Here is a 22,427-nt window from a genome sequence, read left to right as displayed (position 1 = left end):
GAGTACTTCTAGACCTCAGGGAGGAGGTGCTGAGGGGCTTTATCTAACCAGCATACTATTATCCATGATAATAAGGATCTGAACAGACTGTCCTGATTCTAGAGAATCTCTCTTCTACCTAGATCTGACACAAGGCATCTTCCATGGCAGTGGTGAATATCTATGGTTGGCAGAAACCTTTGCATTATTCCTCAGATGAGATTAATCATAGAAAATTGGCCAGTTAGCTCTGAAGTTCCATGTAAGGCACTTTACCCAATTTCAACAGATGCATGAAAGACTCCTTACTGAGAGGGTCAGTGAAATGGGAGTTCCTAGAGACAGAAGATCCCAGGTTCAAATCTGACCTCAGATACTTCCTAGTTGTATCGAGTTACTTAATCCACATTGCCTAGCCCTTATCACTCTTCTGCCTGAGAACAAAGACACAGTATTTATTTGAAGATGGAAGATAAGGGTTAAAAAAAAAAGAAAAAAAGAGCTCCTTGGTAAAAACGTTTAAGGGTCTACCATGGCAAATACCTTTTTAAACTTAATTTTGGTCATCAACAATCACATACAATTAGGGATGCTGCATTCTTTCTACCTTCTGATCAATTGTAAAAATAGAAGTTTATAATTGTTATAGGAAAGTATTAGTAAAAACCTGCCTGTTTCCTTACATTTTCATCAAGGAATGTCTCAAAGGCCATTTAGATTATCACCTTGATTTCATAAAGAAAAGAAAAACACCAGTTGTAGTTACTGATATCCTCTTAGCTTTTGGGGTATGAGCTGTACATAATTTCTTCTAGTCCTTCAGCTCTTTCCCCAACCGAAGTGCCCTATAAAGCAGTCCCTCCAAGCCATTAGGACAAGCATTGACTCCTAGACTGATGGTCTGGTCCAGCTGTATTTCCCATTACCTTTTCGAGAATGCTAGTTCTTAGAGGTGCTCCATCCCCCTAGGAACATCCACATATCTGTTCCAATAGGCTGTCCTCCTGCTAGTTTCACCCAAGAGAGACCCTAACCTTGGGGTGACAGGGCACCACTGGGTCCCCCACCAACTTTTCTCTACCCTCATGTCTGCTTCCCAAGCTTCTGCATTATTATAAGGTGATACTTCTTGGAATCTATTCTTATAGATGTATCTTATAATGAGCCTGAATTCTAAACCAACATTGCCTTTATTGCACTCTATTTCACCTTGGTAAATGTCTGTTGGCTAGCCAATTCTAGGCTCTTTTGTCCTCTTCATTGTTATGGGGTCCTTAGCTGCCTTCAGAGTTCCCAACTTTCAGCATCAAAGGCACAGTTGAATGGAAATTCAAATAAAATTATTTGCATCTGAGCTTTTCTTCTAACTTAATAATTATAGGCTTTGTGCCAATTCCTCAAAGCTCTGACTGCACACAGATGGCTAGTTCTAATAGGACTTGCTCATGTTCCACCCACTGGGAGACAGTCAATTCCACTTTGGGGGTAGTATTAATTGGCCCATTATGACTCTTTTCTAATCGAAAGAATTCAGGAAGGCCATGTAATAGAAGAAAGAACCTGCTTCTTCTGAGCAGAGACAGGCAGGATTAAAGAGGAAAAGAACACTGTGTGGACCATCCACTATGGGCCAATAAGGGTGGTTTTGGCTGAACTTCAAGTACAGTGGAATTTGGAGGCCAAAAACCTGGGTTCTGCTCTTTACTGTCTGTGCCAAATGTTAAAAGAGTTTTTATTAATTTCTCCTTTTTATATTTAGCAATAATGTTTTTTCATTAAGAGACCCCTTGCTGTGCCACCTGGCAGTTGGTGACAGTTAGAAGGGTGAGGCTATGGTTTTTTAAGTTGCAGACTGCTGGAAAGGCTTTTGTCTCTGGATCTCCTGGGGAGAGGTTGTGCTGCTAGCAATCTCTCTGGTTGGAGTCACAGAACTGAATTAAGGCCTTAATATTTGCTTTGTTGATTATTGATTAACTTGGGTAGATAGGGTAGATAGATAGTAGTTATATTATCAGATAGAAAATAGGTAAGGGCTTTGGCCTAGTAGAAAATACTACTCTCTGAGGCAGATAGATGTAGAGTTCTCTAGAAAATTTTAGTTAGGATTGGGATCTTGGGCATAGTTATAATCTATTATAAGATTACTTTCACTTTCCTCCTTCCTATTTCCTCTCCATATTTCCTAATAATAAACTAAGTGTTTTCTGTTTAATAAACTGCACACTGGCTTTTGATCAAATTCCTGCCCCCCCAAATTTAACTCTTCACAGCCTGGCAAGCCAGGTAGGAGTTTGATTAATCTAATGATCTTTTGTTCTTTCCAATATTAAGAAAAGGATAGGAGTGTAACCATGGTGTTCAAAATCATTGTATAAATGGTGAAGGAGGTAGTGCCTCATTACTTCAGAGAACTCCCAATACCTGGGACTTTCACTGAGATTTTACATCTCATAGTTTTGAAAGGTCTCCAGTTAATACTGCTTATGAGAGTATTTGTTCTGTCAGGATTGTTTCTAAGATACTCTCTGTATCAAGTATTTAGTTTAATCCTTACTAAGAAAAGGAAACAACTGAAAGAGAGATTAATGGAGACAAAAGTTGCATATCTTGAGGATTGTATCTCTAAAATGACTAACACTATTGCCCATGACAAAGTTGGGCCATTAATTCATTGCTGGTGGAGCTATGAATTGATCCAACCATTCTGGAGGGCAATTTGGAGCTATGCCCAAAGGGCGATAAAAGATTGTCTGCCCTTTGATTCAGCCATAGCACTGCTGGGTTTGTACCCCAAAGAGATAATAAGGAAAAAGACATGTGCAAAAATATTCATAGCTGCGCTCTTTGTGGTGGCAAAAAATTGGAAAATGAGGGGATACCCTTCAATTGGGGAATGGCTGAACAAATTGTAATATATGTTGGTGATGGAATACTATTATGCTCAAAGGAATAATAAACTGGAGGAATTCCATGGGGACTGGAACAACCTCCAGGAATTGATGCAGAGTGAGAGGAGCAGAACCAGGAAAACATTGTACACAGAGACTGATAGATTGTGGTACAATCGAATGTAATGGACTTCTCCATTAGTGACTCTGAACAACTTGGAGGAACCTATGAGAAAAACCACTATCCACATTCAGAGGAAACACTGTGGGAGTAAAAACACAGAAGAAAAACAACTGCTTGAATACATGGGTCGAAGGGATATGGTTGGGGATGTAGACTCTAAATGAAAATCCTAGTGTACACAACAACATGGAAATAGGTTCTGATCAAGGACACAAGTAATACCCAATGAAATTGCGTGTTGGCTGCGGGAAGAGTGGGTAGAGGGGAGGGAGAGAAATAATGTGATTATTGTAACCAAAGAATAATGTTCTAAATTGACTAAATAAACTTATTAAAATGGGGAAAAAAACACAACACTATTGCCCACCAAACTGAAACTATCTCCAAAATTGAAAATAGTATCTCTCAATTGACTAAAATTATAACCCAACAAAATGAAACTATCTCCAAAATTGAAGATAGTATCTCCCAAATGGCTAAAACTATTACACAACAAAATGAAACTATCTCTGAACAAAAAGAAATGATTGCTCAGTCTACTAACCCTGCCTCTCCTACTGTTTCTAATTCTCTTACCAAAGCACCTAAAATTAAAAAGTCAAAAGAAAGAAACTACAAACCCTAGCCTATTCCCTTTAAGAATACCAACTTTTAATCCTAAGAGACAGTAACTATTAGGCACCACAAACCATTTACACTTCAGGATATGGAGTGATATAAGCAAGCATCCCGTCTTTTGAGGAGGATCCCATAGTGGTAATAAAAAAGCTTAAAACAATATGCAGGCAATTTGATCCAATCTGGATTGATTTTGACTATCTTCTAGATGAGTTACTAACTAAAGGGGAAAAGGGAAAAATTATTAAGTTTACCAATGAGGAGGAGAGTACAATTCTCTGGCTGAAGGCTGACCCTCACTGAGACTTTTAATGATCCCCATGACTATGTAATATTATATTGAGCTAGAGAGGCAATACTTAATGCAATGAAAGTTTGTTCAGATAGACCTGGTACCTGGACAAAATTTGAAAAGCTTAAGCAGGGAATAGGAAAAAATCCTTCACAGTTCATGGACAAACTTATAGAACTGAAAGGAAGGTACCTAGACATAAAACTTAACAAGAGAAAAAGATATTAGACAATTGAGAAGATAGTTTGTAATAAACTGTTGCAAAGTAGTCAAGGACTATTTTAAAACCAGTTGCCCTAACTGGATGAATACGGACCTGCAATTTATGTTTATAATGGGCATGAAATGAAAGATGCCGATGATAGTGATTTAGTGGATGTATTAAGAAAGAAGATAAAAGCACTAAAGGGAAAAATTGAAAGGTTTGAAAAAAGTGATACTAATTTGGGGTTAGCTATTGCTCCTGTGCGAGAATATACAACCCAAAGAGTATATACAAACCAGATGCCAATGTGCTACTTGTGCAGAAAAGTGGACACCTGGTGATGAATTGTAGATGCTGGAATCAAACATTCAGCAATTTTAGAAATAATGGTGGGAACTTTAAGAATAACTATTCTAGAAATAATAACAACAGAAACAATTTCCAATTTTGGAAATTATGGGAATAATAGAAACAGTAACCAAACTGAGGCAAATGACTTGTTACAATATAACCGCAATGGGGTACATCAACGTAATAGTTGAACTGTAACTCCTCAATGAGAGGAATCTCAGAGAGGTACACATGATCCCTTATAAAGGTTTGCCCTGGGAGAAAGGACTCTGGAATCAAATAGTGAAACATTTAATTTTCCGGATCCAAATATAATTTCAACACTTATCCCCGTCCATTCTTCCCTAGATAGCTATGAACCACATTGTAACATGGTTCTTTGCTCCAAATGATGTCAAAAATGTTAATGTTGTTAATGTTTGTATTTAACACTAATTTCCAGAGTTTAATTTTATGGTCTAGGAACTATAGGTGAAATGTAAAGTCTCTTACAGGTGATACAGTTTCTATAAAAAACTTTCAGTGGACAGAAGCAACTCAGTCAGCCTAGGAAGGTCCATTCCAGATACCTGCCATTGAAAATGATTAGCTGCATACATTGAGGACAAAATTACAAATACAAATGGACACTGGTTTTAAGGACATTGAGATTCAAGAAGACTACAAATAGACAACTGGACAATATTTACAAGAACACTGGATTACTACAAATGGACATTATTTTAAGGATACTGAACTTCGCAGTAAAGGTTTGAAATGGAATGTAATGGATAAGTACAATTTGTTATTTTATTATGTTATTTGTTATATGTCATAGGATTTATTAGTTCTATGTAGAAATAATTATGTTTTTTTAGTTTTATAGGAAAAAGTTAAAACTAAATGATAAGTAAATGGCAGTGTTATAACTGTTGATCAAGATCCTCCTCAGGGGGGATATAGAAGATGTATAATATATTAGAATATATATTAGATGTATAAATGTATATATTGAGATTATATCTACCTCAGGAAGTATATATTAGATTTATATGTTATATAAATTGCATATACAACAAATATTAGATATATATTAATTGCATATATAAGGTTCTTATTTTTAGAGGCATATCATGTGGTTATGAAATTCTTATTTATTTTCTAGTTTAATTTTTTTGTGTATAATAATAATAAAGGTGTCTATGAATATCTTTAGGTTCTTATTTCTGTAAAGTATAATAAGAATAGGTTTTATTTATGTATAGTATGAATTTTGTGGTTGTAACTTCTATAACTGTAAATATTTGGAATTGTATATTGTTTGAGACTTGCATGTTGCAAGAATTGTTTTTTATTTTCTTTATTTCTTCCTGTATATAACATAGATTATAGGATAGTTTTATCTGAAAGATCGATTGGGGAAAGGCAGGTCTCCCAATGGACCTCAGGAGGGCTTTGTTGAGAGAGTTTTTATTAATTTCTCCTTTTTATATTTAAGAGAAAAAAGAGCAAAAATATTTTTCAGTAAGAGACCCCCTTGCTGTGCCACATGGCAGTTTGTGACAGAAGGGTATAGTTTTGTAAGTTGCAGACTATTGGAAGGACTTTTGTCTCTGGGTCTCCTGGAGAGAAGTTGACAATCTCTCTGGTTGGAGTCACAGAACTGAATTAAGGCCCTAATAGCCTCATTGATTATCAAATAACTTGGGTAGATAAGGTAGATAGATAGTGGTTATATTATCAGATAGAGAGTAGTGAGAATAGGCAAGGGCTTTGGCCTAGTAGAAGATACTGCCCCCTCTGAGGCAAATAGATGTAGGGTTTTCTAGAAAAATTTAGTTAGGAATGGGATCTTGGGCAGAGTTATAATCTATTATAAGCTTATTTCACTCTCCTACTTCCTATTTTCTATCTATATTTCCTAAAAATAAACTAAGTGTTTTATGTTTAATAAACTGCACACTGGCTTTTGATCAAACTCCTTGCCCCCCCCCCCCCCAAATGTAACCCTCCACACCACTTAGACAAGTCAATCTCTCTTGGATTCAACTTTTCAGTTGTAAAATGGGAGACTCCAAAGTCCCTTCAAATTCTAAATCTATGCCCTTATGAACTGTGCTCTCTTGTTGCAAAAGAGGCTTCATTTCTGGGGACTAGAGAGTGGAGAAAAGAAAAGGGAAGACAGTATACGGATAAATAATAGATGTAAAAACAATGTTTGGATGTGGAAGGTGCTTCCTCAGTCTCTGGATGTTATCACTATTCATGACTTCCACCAATCAAGTTCAAAGTTTTCTATAGAGTTCTTTTTCTGTTCTGGCTCTGATCTTTTGCCTAAGTTCATACATGTCTCCATCTCCATTTCTATCAGTGACTCTACTTGGTTTTTAATGCCATGAATCACCAGGAACATCATGACTCTGAGCTGGGTACTCCCTGATTCTTCTCACTTTTCAGCTTCCTTTCCCCCTCATAAATTTGGGAGCTCCTTGAAATAGGTAGAGACTATCTTTTGACTCTCTTATCTCTAGCACTTGGCAATGTGCCTGTTTAACATATGGCAGTTGCTTCATAAAATGTTGATTGAATTAATGAATTCAACATCATTCTCCAAGCCCAATCAGGATCTGGTAACATGGGCACAGAAAAAGCCAAACTGGCATCCCAGACTACAAAGTGGAACTTTAGAGGAACAGGAAGCTGGACCAGTTCCCCATGTGAGGCTCTCCATGACCAACACAAGATGCTCACTCTATAGCCCAAAGCCTTCTCCAGTTTCTGAATGTGTCACATTTGCTCTCTATTATGGCACTGTAGTATTTTATTATATTCAGATCAGTCAATGAGCTTTTATTAAGCCCTTACTACATACAAAAGGGACTGTTCCGGGCCCTGGGCTACAAAAAAATGACAAAATCATGGTCTCTGCCCTCCAGGAACTCACATCTTCATAGAAGGGACAATGTACAAACAGCCACAGACACATGAGCTGTATGTCACATTTTTAGGAGGTAATCTCAGAGAAAGGAACACAAAGTGAGATGGGGAACACTATACTAGGCTTTTCCTATGTTCTGAGCACTGTGCTAAGTGCTGGGAATACAAATACAAGCAGAAAGGAAGAGTCAAAGTGCTCACATTCCATGGAAGGAAGACAACACATAAGCACTGTGGCCGGGGGGAGGGGAGGGGGGTATAGGTGGCTGAGTGGATGGAGAGCCAGGCCTAGATATGAGAAGTTCCAGGTTCAAATATGAGAAGTTCTGGGTTCAAATATGATCTTAGACACATTCTAGCTGTGTGATTCTAGACAAGTTGCTTAACCTCCATTGCCTAGCCCTTACTGCTCTTTTGCCTTAGAACCAATACATACAGTATTGATTCTAAGAAAGGATGGGTTTAAAAAAAAAAAGCAGCTGCTGGAGATGGGGAAGTCAAAATAGTGGCTGGCAAAGGAGTCTGATAGAGAAAGGGATCAGGGCTGACCTGGCTACTTTCCTTGGAGGTCCTATAGGAACTATCCAATGATCGCAAGTGCAAAGCCCTTTCCAAAGGAGGAATTCTATGGCCAAGGTGAGCTTCCACAGAGGAAAAACCAAGTCTGGAGAGTAAGTGAAGACTGCAAAGGACTCTGCAAAGTAAGATTTCAGTTCAGTTTTGAAGGATGTGTAGAGGGAATTTCATCCCCTCCCCTCCTGGATTGCCAACCTGCTTCATGGCATTTTTTACATGCCAGCACTGCGTCCATGAATGTAAATAAAGGGTGTGGGTGGACCCCACCTGGCTCTCTACTTCCCTGAGCAGGCAGGTGAGATGGACAGAGAATCCTTCAGGATGAGTTATACATGGTCAGACTTAGAGGAAGAGAGAGACTTTAAATCTATACTTATCTACCTTTTCTATTTCAAGAGATTATCAATAAACTTTATGGAAAATAAGAACTTGAAGATATTAATCTTAATCTAATAAGGAAGCCCAGATGGTGACAAAAGAGGGCATTTTGTGTAGTGGGCAGTTGTTCATTTCCCAATGGATGAGCACCCTCTTTCATTTCCAATGCTTTGCTATCACAAGGGCTATTAGAAGACATTCTTGAATATATGGATCCTCAATTTGCTCTTTATTTCCTTGGGAATATTCCTTGCAGTATCACTGGGTCAAAGGGTATATACATTGGAATGACTTTTTGTATATAATTCCATATTGTTTTCTAGAAGGCTTGAACCAATTCCGTTTCATCATCAGTTCATTCATCCTCTCCAAAAATTGCCATTTTTTTCCTGATCATCTTTACCAAAATATTCAAATAGAATTTCAAAGGAGACACCAAGTAAGGCAATTTGTAAAAACCTTGTGTCCTTGTGTGTGTATGTATATAAAACAGTACATACTCTTATACAAGATGTATTCTTTTTTAAGTATAGCAATATATTGATGATGATAAAGAGAAACAAAAGGCCACACTAAAATGGTCTTCACGGTTATCAGATGTGAAGGTACCAAGCAATCTCTAAGACCTCTTAATTTTCGAACAGTTTTGGCCATCTCCTCCATATTAGTCACCAAGTAGTCTAATATCTATGGCGCTGATTTGAAGGACCCTGTCAAGGTCTCACCTCCATCTTCATCTCCTTTACCAGAAGTAGCTGAACTATTACTGCTGGGATGGCTCGTGCTTGTGCCTATTTGGAGGCATGCCAATATGAGATGATAACCCAGTGCTCCAACAAGTGATGCTTTTTGTTCCCTTTGGGCACAGGATGACACCGAGTCTACCATTCCTTTTGGATCTCAATGGGGAGGGATATCATCCTCCCACTAAGCTAGAGATTTTTGGAAGAGTCTTTTGGGTATAGTAATAATAATAATCAAAATCAGAATCAGAATCACATGGTTTGTCTTCTTTAATGGGTAAGGGAGAGAATTTGGATCTCAAAATGAAAAAAAATTTTTTTTAAAGAATGTTAAAAAGGGGGCAGCTGGGTAGCTCAGTGGATTGAGAGCCAGGCTTAGAGACGGGAGGTCCTAGGTTCAAATCTGGCCTCAGACACTTCCCAGCTGTGTGACCCTGGGCAAGTCACTTGACCCCCATTGCCTAGCCCTTACCACTCTTCTGCCTTGGAGCCAATACACAGTATTGATTCCAAGACAGAAGGTAAGGGTTTAAAAAAAAATTAAAAAAAAAAAAGAATGTTAAAAAGAAATAACAAAAAAAAGAGCATCATGGTCATACAATTCTTTCTTTCAATGCTAAGTTGACAAATGGACAAAATGGACAAATGGGCAAAAACCATAGGATCATGCAATTTGGAACCGGGACCTTAGAGGCCAACTACCTCAACCTCTCTCATTCTTCAGAAAAGGAAACTGAGGCACAGAGAGTTTGCTAAGTGACTTACCTAAGACCAGATAAGTACTAAGTAGGTAAGGGATTCAAATCCAGGTTCCCTAGATGCCGGAGGCCATCATACCCCAACTGATTGGCAAGGTCACGGTCCAAGGAAGGAAGATCAGCAAAGCAGATTCCAAAATGAGGGCCCCCTGCTGATCCCCTTCTGTGACTTCTTTCCCCAAAATTTCCCCACTAATGGACTTGTTATGATTATTATTCTCTCCCCAAGACAGGAGAAATAACATGAGCAAATACTTATAGGATCAATAAATAGATACCCTACTTTAAGCCCCCTAGGTTATTACCCTAAAAAGATTGCAATTACAGAATAAAAGCCCAAAGATTACTGCCCATGACCCCTCCTTTCTCAAGCATAAGATACACTTCAAGGCCCTACAATAAACACCAGGTGAAACCTTGAGTACTATAATGAATCTTCTCCTACAGTTACCACACTCCAATGAATTTGTTGGAACAGAAGCCAACCAGCATTGCTAGGCACTTCAAAGTAACACAAGAAAAACAGAACTTGTAAATTGAGGAAAACCCCAAAATTGGTCTGCTTTAAACCCTCACACCTCTAGATATGAAGATGTTTTGTTGTTCATCTCCCAAGCAATTATGATGGATAGTGAACGCTGACCAAAAGCACAATGAGCCTCTCAGCAGGTCAAGGGATGCTAACCTACAAATGGCTTTGTTCACATTAATCATATCTATCACAGAGTGTTGTAGAAACCTTGTAAATGATCACAGAATTCTTTGTTGTAGGTAACATCACAAGAGTGTTGTTTAGGTGATTTGATAGTATCCAATCAAACTGTAGAATGTCACATACGTAGATAATTGATCATATGTACCAAAAAAAACTATATAATGTACACGATACTATGGCAGAGCACTGTGTGTGATGCCTGCATACGTGGGCTGAATGCATGGTGTATCTCATCTCATTTATCCGACTGTGACATCATCCTTGGGCAGATACAGACCCTGGTCCTCAGAGAGGCTGCTGGATGGACCTCTGTACCTAGAGAAATGAAGGGGCCTAGACTAATGGTCTATTTCCATAGGTCCTTCCCAATAAATGCTCTGGGATTCCATAGCTTCTTTTTTCACAACTGAGATCACCAGTGACTACTGTGGTCTGGCAACAGCTCAATGCTCCAGGGTTCTGGCAACCAATCTTTCAAGTGGTAACAACATTCAACAGCCTCCCTTTTCTTGCTTTTGTCTTCTGGAACAAACAAAATGGGGCTCCTTTCACCACATGACTAGAGCTATTCTGGTTTTAAGGAGTCAAACACAGAGCAACTGCCCAAATGTAGGGCATGTCTCCTTCGATGAAGGACGGAAAAAGGGGGAACCAAGCTCTGAGAGATTTATTGCCATGATAGAAAGAGAACTAGATAGTTCCAAGACTAAGTGTCTGGTACTTGTCACAAGAGAGCTTCTATTTACAGGATGAGTCTCATCCCCCAGAGCACAAGGTCATGAGGCAGATTGCTGTGTTCAATTTTCAGTTCTCAATGACTTTGAACTTCTTGGAATAGCTGCCTTTCTCTGCTCCTTGTCCAACTTTTCAAGGCTTAAATGACAAAGCAGAAAAGTATTGGAAGAAAGCTAAGTAATAAGTGAGGCCAATGGTAAGTAAGGACACCGAGATCCCTCATCTCTACACCTAGGCACAGGGGGAAAATACTGCAAAAAGGCAGAGCCAACAAAATCTGGCAAATAGCAGACACACTGTGGGGCTTAACCTTCTAAGGCAAGGGAGCTATTTCTCCACCTGCCAGAGGAGAGATGGTGCTGGTCAACTACCTGCTTTCCCACACTTAGGGGATGAACCAGGGAGCCAGCCAACTGGCCATTAGCCTCTGGAGACCACCAGAGTAGCACAAAGACGAATAAGACACTGAGAGGCTGTCCTAATAAGGGCCTTTCCTATTTCTCCTGTCATGTCCTGCTCATCCTAGGTCTTTCCTCCCTTGTAGATTGGCTGGTTCTGCCTTGATGCCCTCTATGTCTCTACATCTCTTAGGACTATTTGCATGATCTCTGGACCCCTTGTGTTGCTCTGCAGTATTTAATGTATTATTTAAGCACTGAGGCTGCCTTATTGCCTGCCATTTGGACTTTAATTTTCTATAAAGGTCATCTGATTCAACTGCTTCATTTTACAGATGGGGCCCTGTGAATCTTAAAAATTCTCAGACCCTACTTCAGAACACTTGGTTAAGGCCATTCCCCATTTTAAACAATGGAGGGACTTAGTCAGGAATGTGAGAACTCTAACTTTACTCCACCCATACTTAAGCATACTTTAGGGGAAGATAAAGTTCTAAACTCTTTACTGAACAATGAAAAAGTACTTAACTCATACTTATAGTGAAGCAAAAGCCTTAAGCTAAGTCTATTTTTAGGAAGGTGCTAAGTACCTATGAAGGTCAGGCAACTTGCAAGCTTGTAAGGGACAAGCCTTAACAAAAGAGGTGTGAGGTTTTAGTCTACTCAGGTGTGAACTTACTCAGAAGTTTTAGTCTACCCAGAAAAGTTGAGAACTAAAGAAGGTGTGAATGGCCAGTCCTGTGAAAACGTCTACTGTGATTGGTAGATGTGAGAACTTAGGGGAGGTGACATAGGAGAAAATTCTCTTTAAAAGGAGGTCAGAAAAGGCCTCTGGGTTCAGTTTGCCAAAGCTGAATTGAAGCTCAGAGTAGTTGGAGTAGCTGGGTCTCTCTGAACACTAGAATCTTACTTGGGACAAATCTTGTGGTGAGTGGATTAAAGACTGACTGATCTCTCTCTTAGGGCTTGGGCCTAGGCTGGCCTAGCCCTTTTTCTCATTGTTTTTTAATTCCTTATTTGTATTAATTTAAATCTCCATAAAAATCCAGCTGACTTGGGTATATTTCATATTTGGGAATTTTTCCCTGGCGACCACTTTATATTTGATTTAACTAAAGACACTGTCTTGAAACCATATTTTCACGGTCACAGTTTATCCCAAACACTACCTTAATTATAACAGTTTAAGGCAACCACTCTTTTAAATGTTACAGCCCCAAGGGCTGTGAAGATGTTAAATGACTTGCCCATCACCACACAAATAGTTAACTGACAGTGCTCTACTGGAACCCAGGTCCTAGGACTCTTCAATCCAATGCTTTTTCCAAGGCAACATGAATTCTAGCCAACTATTCCTTTTCCTACCTACTCCTGCTTTAGGCCTAGCAATGATTACAGAAGAAATGGATCCTAGATTACTGAAAGACCGACTTACCTGCATAAATGTCTATTCTGGTGGCATCAGCATCTCTAAAGAGAGAGAGAGAGAGAAAGACATCAGTATCTAAAGTAGGAGGACTCTGACGGGAGCATTGAGTATTGGGTCCCCTCGGTCCAGCTATCCTCATCTCCTCCCAGATGCCCAGGTCTCCAGAAATTCAGCATTCTGCAAGGTGTCATCAACTCCCAAACTCACCTAGTCCACCACAAAGCACAATGGGCTGCAGGACAATCATCATCCTCCCCTCCCCTGTATAGCTGCTTTTTATGCGTGGCTCTGACTCTGAATTCCTTGAGGATAGAAACCATCTTTGTTTCTTGGCATCCAGTGTCTGGCACATAGGAGGCACTTAATTAATGTTTGGGCATAGTGGACAGAGTATTGGGCCTGGAGTGAGGAAGACCCATCTTCCCGTGGCCTCAGACACTTCTAAGCTGTGAAACTAGACAAGTCAGTTCTTCATCTGTCAAATGAGCTGGAGAAGGAAATGGCAAACCACTCCAGTATCTTTGCTAAGAAAACCCCAAATAGGGTTATGAAGTCAAATATGATTGAAACAAATGAACAAGAAGGAGGAATATTTACTTATCCTGACTCTTATGGGGGACAGTCAGTTACAAGGACTACAAACACACATGGTGCCAAGACCTTAAGCCTGACCGCACCTGGCAGCAAACAATTTGCCCTTCCTCTGGGGTACCTGGGCTCCCAGTTGAGGTATGAGACAATGAGGCACACTGAAGCCCAGATACATCTCCCAAATCGCTTCATAGTGGGAATATCTGCATGATGAGTGAGAGTAGCTTTCTTTGGATATCACTCAATGATTCATCTTTGAGCCTTTGGATTTGCAGTCACACTTTAGTAAATCAGAAAGTATAATGTATCATTAGTCCCTCTCGGCTTATCTTTGAGACCCTGGCCAGAGGAACACCAGGCCAGAGCTGGAAGAGCCCTTAAGGTGAGGTCTCTGGCCCCAGAGGAAGTCTGACAGCAGGGAGGTGAATCCAAGCGACAGCCTCAGGCTCCTGCTCCCCCACTCATCTAATAAACCTTCTTCTGGCTTATAGAGAAGCCTGTCGCTAGGGTTAATGGAAAAGCAGGTCACATGGAGAGTGCTCAGCAGTCAGCAATGACACCAGAACACCCAGAGCTCATCTCATTTTCCCCTGATCTTGAAAGGCAGATGTGTTGTCTCCAAGGACATCCATTTAACAACCTTTCAAGCCTGAGCTCGATTCACAGAATTCAGTCATCAGGGTAGCCATCCAAAGAGGGCCTGTCTCCAAACAGGTTCTCTCTCTGAAGGATAAAATTGCATTTTAGAGCTGAGGGGACCATACAGGTTGTTAACCTCCAACACCTTCATTATACAAATGGGAAACTAACAAATGGCTCATCAACTCATCTGGGCTAAAATAAAAAAACAAATCAACTTCAGGAATCCAAAGATCTGACTAAACAGCAATTTATGTGAGAAATACTTTAAAAAGAATAAATTAAAGTCAACCATGACTCGGCTTCTAAAAGGCTAATACGGTCACAGGAACACAAACAGAAATGTTTGACACAGGGAGGGTGTCGGTGCTACCATTGTCTGTGGGGGTGACCCCCACTGCCTTCAGTTTGGGGCATTTCTAAAAAGAGAACAGGCTCAGAAGACTGGGAAGATGACCCCAAGGGACCTGAAAATGACACCCTATGGGGGAAAGCTGAAAGAACTAGAGAGAGGTGTCGCCTGAAGGATGACCTGAACATTCTTGTCAAATCCCTGGAAAGCTGAGCTAAGGGAAGAGACTGGTCCTCAAGCGTGAGACAGGACTACCTCCATAGAGAATGGGCTTTGGGAGGTGCTGAGGCCCCCATCCCATCAGGGGTTATTTAAGCAGAGGCTCCATGACCTTAGGCTAGAAAGCTACAAAGAGGATTTTGATATGGGATGGGAGAACTAAGGAAACAAAAAGGAGAAAGGATTCACCAGGCTTCCTGCAGAAGGAAGACAGAAGAAGACCCATCTTCCCGGCCCAAAGAAATCTGTGAAATCCATTGGATTTGGCAGAAGGGGACGGAGGGCTATAACATCCAAGACTGGAAGGGGAGAGCTAGATGAGGAAGGGCTTTGATGGCAATAGGGAGCTACTGGAGTTTATGAGGAGGAGCTGAGGGCACGGTCATGGTCAGACCAGGCTTTAGGAAAATCATGGAGACTGGTGTAGGGAGAGCCTTGGAGGCAAGCAGAGTCACCAGCAGGTTAGTATAATGGTTCAGAAGGTAGGTGATAAGGATCAACAACAACATTGCTCATGTTTGAGGGATGGAAGATAAGGAGAGGAGTGTCAGTTCATGGGAAATGGCCTCAGCTTAGGGAAGAAAAGTACTACAAGAGCCACTGTAGAGTGGGAGAGTGAGATGAGAGGAGGTAGCGTAGGATTGCCTAGAAGTAAGCACCTGACTCCCAGAGCAGGCAACAACTTAAAAGCATGGGCTACTAAAATACCTTTATTGACCAATGTGAGGGTATTTCCTCCACAAGTTCACTGCAGAGTGCAGTTCATCCAGGCCTACCCATCCTGGGAGGCTATTTACACTGCCCCACGAATATTCCACTCCTGACAGCCTTCCTGATATTGCCTGGATATCAATGGAGCACAAGGATCATCCTTCATTTTTTCTCCATCTCACTGCCCAACCAGCTCACCATTTCTGGCTGTTTTAAGGTGCTTCAGACCACTTCTGCTGGTTGAGTTTTCATTGGTAACAGGCTGCCACCTTTTCATCCCCACTATGCACTTCTCCACTGCTCTTTAGGTGACCTTCAACTCTAATTCTTTGGAGACTGCCATATGGCATTTTCACTGGAATATTTATTGCCTTTGGAAGTCACTGAGACCACTGCCCAAAGGCACTCTCCTTTTGTTGCTGTCCAGTCATTTTTTCAGTCCTGCCTGACTCTTCGTGACCCTTTTTGGGTCACAAGAATTGAATCAAGATACTGGAGTGGTTGGCCATTTCCTTCTTAAGATTGAGAGGAACTGAGGCAAACAAGATTAAGTGACTGGGGGGAAGGGGGGCAGGTCACACAGCTAGTAAATGTCTGAGGTCAGATTTAAACTCAGATCTTCCTGACTACAGGCTCTTCACTCCATCCCCTATGCCACCTAGCTGCTTCCTATTCAAATCTAAACTTAATCCACTGTCCAGCAGCAGTGCCTGTCTGAACCAGCCAAAAAGCACTCTGGACAATGGACATTCTTTATCCAATTGGTTCTTCCTGTGTAGTTAGGCGAAGTCTTGAGTGCTTCATGCATCTCCTTTAGTAGGTTTTGCAGCTTTCTAGGGCTGACTCTCATCACTGACTCAGATTCTTAGTCCTCTCTACTCGGAAGAAGGGCAGAGGGTGGAGCAGGAAACTTTCCCTTCTCCATCAACAGCTCTCTTAGTTCCTACTCTGTTCTGGGTGGTTCCCCCACGTGCCTCTCAGCTTCTTTTCATGCGCTGTCACTCCCCATTAAACTACAACTGTCTTTTTTTCTTATCTGCACTAAGCAGGGCCTGGCTCAAGGCAGGGGCTCAACAAATGTTTACATGTCTACCTGTCAATGGGGCCACATGGAACCTTCCCTTTTGACTATGGCTGGAGCCTCCCTTCAATAGTGGTCAAACATCTTGGCTCTTGGGATTCATTCGCTGGGACCATATAAAGCCATTTCTCTTAGATCTTTCAGAGCCTCTCCTCTAATTCTGGTGCGTATGTGGGACCCATCTTGATGGGTGGAGGCAAGTTTACAGGCTATTTTGCTCCATTGCAGAAGTTCTTAACCTGAGGAAGTTTTTTTCTCCTCATCTTTTAATAAGCAGATTTCAATAGAACTGGTTGCCTTTAGAAATTCTAGGTGTCTTCTGCATTTAAAGATGGTTCCCAGAATGAGTTCATGCCACAGGAATCTACGTCACAAAGATAAGAGCCTCCGAGCTACTGAATCTTTTTTTCTTTTTCTGCACTGAGCATGATGGAATCATTTTGTCTCTCCACCTTTTGGGCAACGATGACTGTAAAGATGAGATGGGCCATAGAATATGGCTTGTGAAAGCCTTCTTGTTTCCAGCTCGTGCCTTCTTGAAGACCGATTCTGGTAACGAGACTGAACAATCTTGGACAGATGATGAAACCCATCTCCCTATTCTCTCAATAGAGGTCAGGAACTAGAGCTGTGATTGGTTTCACTTTTTTTCCCTTATGAGAATGAGGGGAGCATCATGGGAAGTTAACTGAGGCATAGAAACAGAAGGCATCAATAAATAAGCCTTGCATGCATTCCAGTACAAGGGGAGATTATTCTCAAAAAATTTATAGTAAAGGCATGTAGGCTGAATAGTGTTTCTTTAAATTGCTTTATTATAGGCAATAAGGTCCACAATCCCCCCCTCTCCAAGTTTTCTCTTTCTGGTACCTAAGCATTCCTGACTCCTGCCATGTGCTTTATGCCCACTTTGTCTAGACCTGTGTTGGTGGCTGCTCCTCTCCCCCTTGCCTGAAGAGAATGTTCACATGCCCCACCCCTCTGCCCCAGCATCCCAATTCGAGCACTTCCTCCCTCCACTGTCTGGGGTAATGGGGGGCGGGGGTGGGGGTGACTCACAGGCAGCTTGAAGGTACAGTTTGGGCCCGTGATCTCTAAGAGGTTTGCCCACACTGGTCTAGGCCATTTTTGTTTTCAGTTTACAATTCCTCATTCAGCACTGTAGTATCAAGCACTGTTTATAATGATAAAGGGATATCACGGAAAGCTTTCATTTTTTTACTATGGTAATAATTTCTCTCCTTCCAACTTCACCCTTAAAACCCCTTAAAGGATGCAGGGTAGTTGGCTCTCTCGCCAAGCAGCTTTCTGCTAGTTACATTAAGTTTCTTGATTCCTGCATAAAGGACATCCAGATGGAGAAGGCTACCAGGTGGTAGGACTCAGTGGGAGCTCACAAACATATTAAGGCTGGATCCAGAGATGGGAGTCTTTTGAGGAGAGAAGATACTGAGGGTGTGGAAACATGAGATCACCGAGGCAGAGAGAAAGACAGCATTATGGAATAGTCAAGGTGAAGGGAAAGAATTCAGAAGAGAACCAAGGAAAGGAGGCAGAAAAGTATCCAGGCAGATATGTTGGCAAAGAATCAATAGAGAAGAGTGACATAAAAATCTAAAGAAAAGAAAATAACCAGGAGGAAGGGGTAGTCAACAAGGACAAAAGCACCATAGAAGCCAAGATGGATGAGGCCTGAGAAAAAGCCACAGGCTTTAATAATGGGGAAAACACTGGTAAATGCATAAAGAGAGCAGCAGCAGTGGAGTAGTAAACTCAAAGCCAGATATCAGAGGGTTAAGAAGTGAAGGAAGAACATATGTAAAACCCAGTGGAATTGCACGTTGGCTACGGAAAGGGGTGGGGGGAGGGAGGGAAAGAATATGATTCTTGTGATCAAGGAATTATGTTCTAAATTGACTAAATAAAATTTTCTTTTAAAAAAAAAGAAAAAGAAATGAAGGAAGAAGAGCAGTTAGGTAGCTCAGTGGATAGTGAGTTTGGCCTAAAATCAGGAAAATCTGGATTCAAATCTGGCCTCAGATACTTCCTATCTGAGTGACCCTGGGCAAGTCATTTAACTCCAATTGCCTAGCCCTCACCATTCTTTTGCCTTAAAATTGATACTTAGTATTGATTATAAGATGGAAAGTAAGGGCTAAAAAAAAAAGTTCAGGGAAGAGAAGCAATAAAAAATTCAAGTTTGATTTTCTTCTCTAAAAAGTATAGGGGGGTAGGGGTTGGCAGCTGGGTATTGAGAGGATTGAGAGCCAGGCCTAGAGATGGGAGGTCCTAGGTCCAAATTTGGCCTCAAGATACTTCCCAGCAATGTGACCCTGGGCAAGTCACTTAACCCCCATATTGCCTAGCCCTTACTGCTCTTCTGCCTTGGAGCCAATACACAGTATTGATTCCAAGACAGAAGGTGAGGGTTTAAAAATAATTAAAAGTATAAGGGAAAAACACCTTCTAGACCAGGGATCCCCCAACTTTTAACACAGGGGGCCAGTTCACTGTCCCTCAGGCCGCTGGAGGGCCAGACAATAAAAAAAACGATGAACAAATCTGTATACCGCTGTCTGGGATAGCAGAGGTTGCAGCGCTGGCCGTGATGGGCCTGTCACACCTTGCACAGGCCCATCACTGCCACCACTATACCAGGCAGCAGGATACACAGTGGGAAATCCCCTCCCCCAGATCACTGCCCAATCTTGATGTCTTCCATTGTGCAGCCACATAATCCTTTGCACAGTGCCACACAAAGGAATATGTCACCGGAAGTAGTTCTGTACGTAAGCGCCTCGAGGCCTCTCACTGACCACCAATGAAAGAGGTGCCCCTTCCGGAAGTGCAGTGGGGGCTGGATAAACAGTCTCAGGGGGCCATGGTTTGTTCTAGAGAATGCCTAGGGGATGTTTTACAAGAAGATGGGGAAAGAAGAGTAGCTCGGATCCTCCAGGAATGTCAACCCAGTCAACAACTACAAATTTCACAAAGGGACTAAGAGGCATAAAGGAAATAAGAAAGGAAATGTAATACTTGAGGAACTGATGATTGGGACAGGTAGCCTCATGAGAGGCATTCCTCTGGCAGGTAGCTGTTAAATATATTTTATTTTCTGGAAATTGAAAGAGAACAATCCTAGAAAACTCTAACATGTCAGATTCCCCCAGGAAGTATCAGGAGAGGCATTCATTTTGACTTGACATTGAGTTGGAGAACCACTGAGACCCACGTTTTCCACATAAACTGCTGTTAAGACAGACCTTCCTTATTGTGTACTCCAAACCAAAGTAGGGGAAGATGGGGTCTCCAGACCATCAGAGGGCAGCATGAGAAAATGGAGTCAAGGAGGATGGGAAAAGAGCTCTGCATGAGTTAGCTGTAGTAACTGAAAAGCAGAGTCAGGGGAGACCCTCCACCTCAAAGCCTAAATTTTGTCTTTGTCTTGGCTCTCAAGTGTCAATGCAAACTGCCCACCTAAAAATGAGGCATTTCAAGATCCCCAAAGTATATTTTACTCTATTTCCAAGGATAAGAAAAGGATTCATACATTATGAACAAATTTTCAAAAAGGATTAAAAAAAGTAAAAAATAAAAAGGTCAAAGCCTCACTGGCCAGTCATCACATCTTCTTGAAGACTTTGGCTAATGAAAATTTTTCTATTATCGCCAGGAGGAAAAAACCATTAGCAACACTGGACCATTTACAAGTACTTCCACCATCAACTCGGACTCAATCCTATTGGCCAAAGCTCTCCAGCCCTCATTACTCATTAGTGCTGGTGAACAAATATTCGATTTTTAAAAGGTTTGTAATCAACGTTTATGTAGTCTTACTCAATTAAGTGAACAATTATCCTTCAGAGTATAACCAAAAATAGAACTCCCACTCACCTTGCTTTGGAGGGCAAAGGTCAGGAAGTTAGTAAACACACAATCAAAACACAAAAGCTTTCCATCCAAAGAGGACACATAAGTCCAAGGGACACATACCTGGCATTGTCTACGAGCTCAGCAAGGGCCCCAAACAGGAACTCATGGGTAGTTCTGAAAGGTAAAAGGCAGAGCCAGTGAGGTCACCAAGATATCAAAATATGGCAGCTAACAAAAGAATCATCAGAAATCAGAACATCGTCTAAGTTACTATGGGAAGCAGCTGTCAATTTATGATAGAAATATCCCCATTAAATGATGCCATGAGGTGTCCTGCTCTCTCCCCCACTAGCCATATCTATTGTATTTCTAATTTACGGCGTTCCATCTGTCTGAATTGATTAGTACTGCCTAGCATCACGGAACCTCAGTATTGGTAAAGACCTTGGTGGACATGAAAAAATAGCCCCTAAAATACTTAAGAAGGGGAGGCCCACTTTTACTTACATTTCTATCCATGCTCTACTCTGGTACTCTACTTTGTAGGGGAGAAACCCCCAGATTTGGAGAGAATCCTCTCTGACATCTAGCCCAAGTTTGCCTCTTTCAAAATGGCCCCTCCGGGCTCTGTCTTCTCTGAAGCCAAGCAACACAAATCTGATCCTTCTTCCATAGGAAACCCTTCAAAGAGAACTTAAAGACAGCTCTCACATCCCCCCAAGTCTTCTTTTTCTGAGAGTAAGCAAATTAGCCTCAGTTCCTTCAACCAATCTACATACAACACGATCTCAAGGCCCTCTATTACCCTGCCCTTCTAGGGACACTGTCCAACTCATCAAAGGCTTTCTTAAAACACAGCAATCAAAAGTGAAGTCTAGCTAGGTGGTGCAATTAGGACTGAGTACAATGGAACCATTACCGCCCTCACCAATTAGGTATGAATGCAATCTTCAGATCTCTCGAGCATCCTTGGCTGATACATAGCACTTTAGACTCACTGGCAGTCCACTAAGATCTCCAATCTTTTTGAATCAAACAAAACATCTAGCCATATTTCCTCCATCTGGTACTTATGAAGTTGATTTCTTGAATCAAAATTCAGATCATTGTTATTCTTTTGAAATCTAATCTCGTTAGATCTGGTTCTAACCTTTCAAGATCTTTTGGGCCCCTGAAATCCAGGCTGTCCCTGATGGCTTTGAATCATCTGAAAACTGGATAAGCCCATAGCTGTCTTTATCAAAGATTCCAACAGAGATCCCAAAGAATGCCAATAGAGCTCCCTTTCCAAGTTAAAATCAAACCATTATTCACTATTCTTTGAATCTGTCTTAAGCCAGTCCCAAATCCACCTTTTATGCCTTTTAACCCTCAGCTTGTCCACAAGCAGAGCAAGAGTTCGTCAAATACTTTGCTAAAAATGAGCAGAAAGACACAAACCTGGCATTCCCCAATATGCCTAAAAAAAACATTATCTGCCCCAAATGACACCACTGGATGAAGCCAGGCTACCTCTTTGGGGTTGATGCTTTTCCCAATACCCGTTAAGCAATAACATATCTTAGAATGCTGCCAGAAATCAATCAAGTTTTCTAGTCTGTAGTCTGTAGCCTCTTCCTCTTGAAGGGAGGAAAGGGAAAAATCAGACTCTGCCTGGCTCCAGGACTGCATCAAACCTGCTAGTTCCAGGATGTAACTCATCTCAGTTTAGTGATGTGAACAAGTCAGGGCTGCTCTCCCACATCACTCCTGCCCCCTATTACCAGCCAGCCATTTTTTTGAGGAGGCGGGAAGGA

General features: G+C 41.2%; 1 protein-coding gene across 5 annotated transcripts in view; it reads right to left on the bottom strand.

Moving 5' to 3' along the window:
* The window catches only part of MORC2 (MORC family CW-type zinc finger 2), a 66,451-nt gene that overhangs the window by 33,917 nt on the left and 10,107 nt on the right, over positions 1–22,427 (bottom strand). For all 5 annotated transcript variants that reach the window (XM_056821475.1, XM_056821472.1, XM_056821474.1 and 2 more), the window contains exons 2-3: positions 20,752–20,805; positions 13,172–13,206 (exon numbers count right to left, since the gene is read on the bottom strand). Coding sequence is in view for 3 of the 5 variants with exons in the window: in XM_056821472.1 (XP_056677450.1) it covers positions 13,172–13,206; positions 20,752–20,805 (89 nt within the window). In the remaining 2 variants the exon portion in view is untranslated. The remainder of the gene's footprint in view (positions 1–13,171; positions 13,207–20,751; positions 20,806–22,427) is intronic.

Source organism: Monodelphis domestica, chromosome 3 (assembly GCF_027887165.1).
Source record: "Monodelphis domestica isolate mMonDom1 chromosome 3, mMonDom1.pri, whole genome shotgun sequence".
Classification (NCBI taxonomy): domain Eukaryota; kingdom Metazoa; phylum Chordata; class Mammalia; order Didelphimorphia; family Didelphidae; genus Monodelphis; species Monodelphis domestica.
Note: the sequence above shows the minus strand (reverse complement) of the source record. Positions and strands in the feature narration are given on the sequence as shown.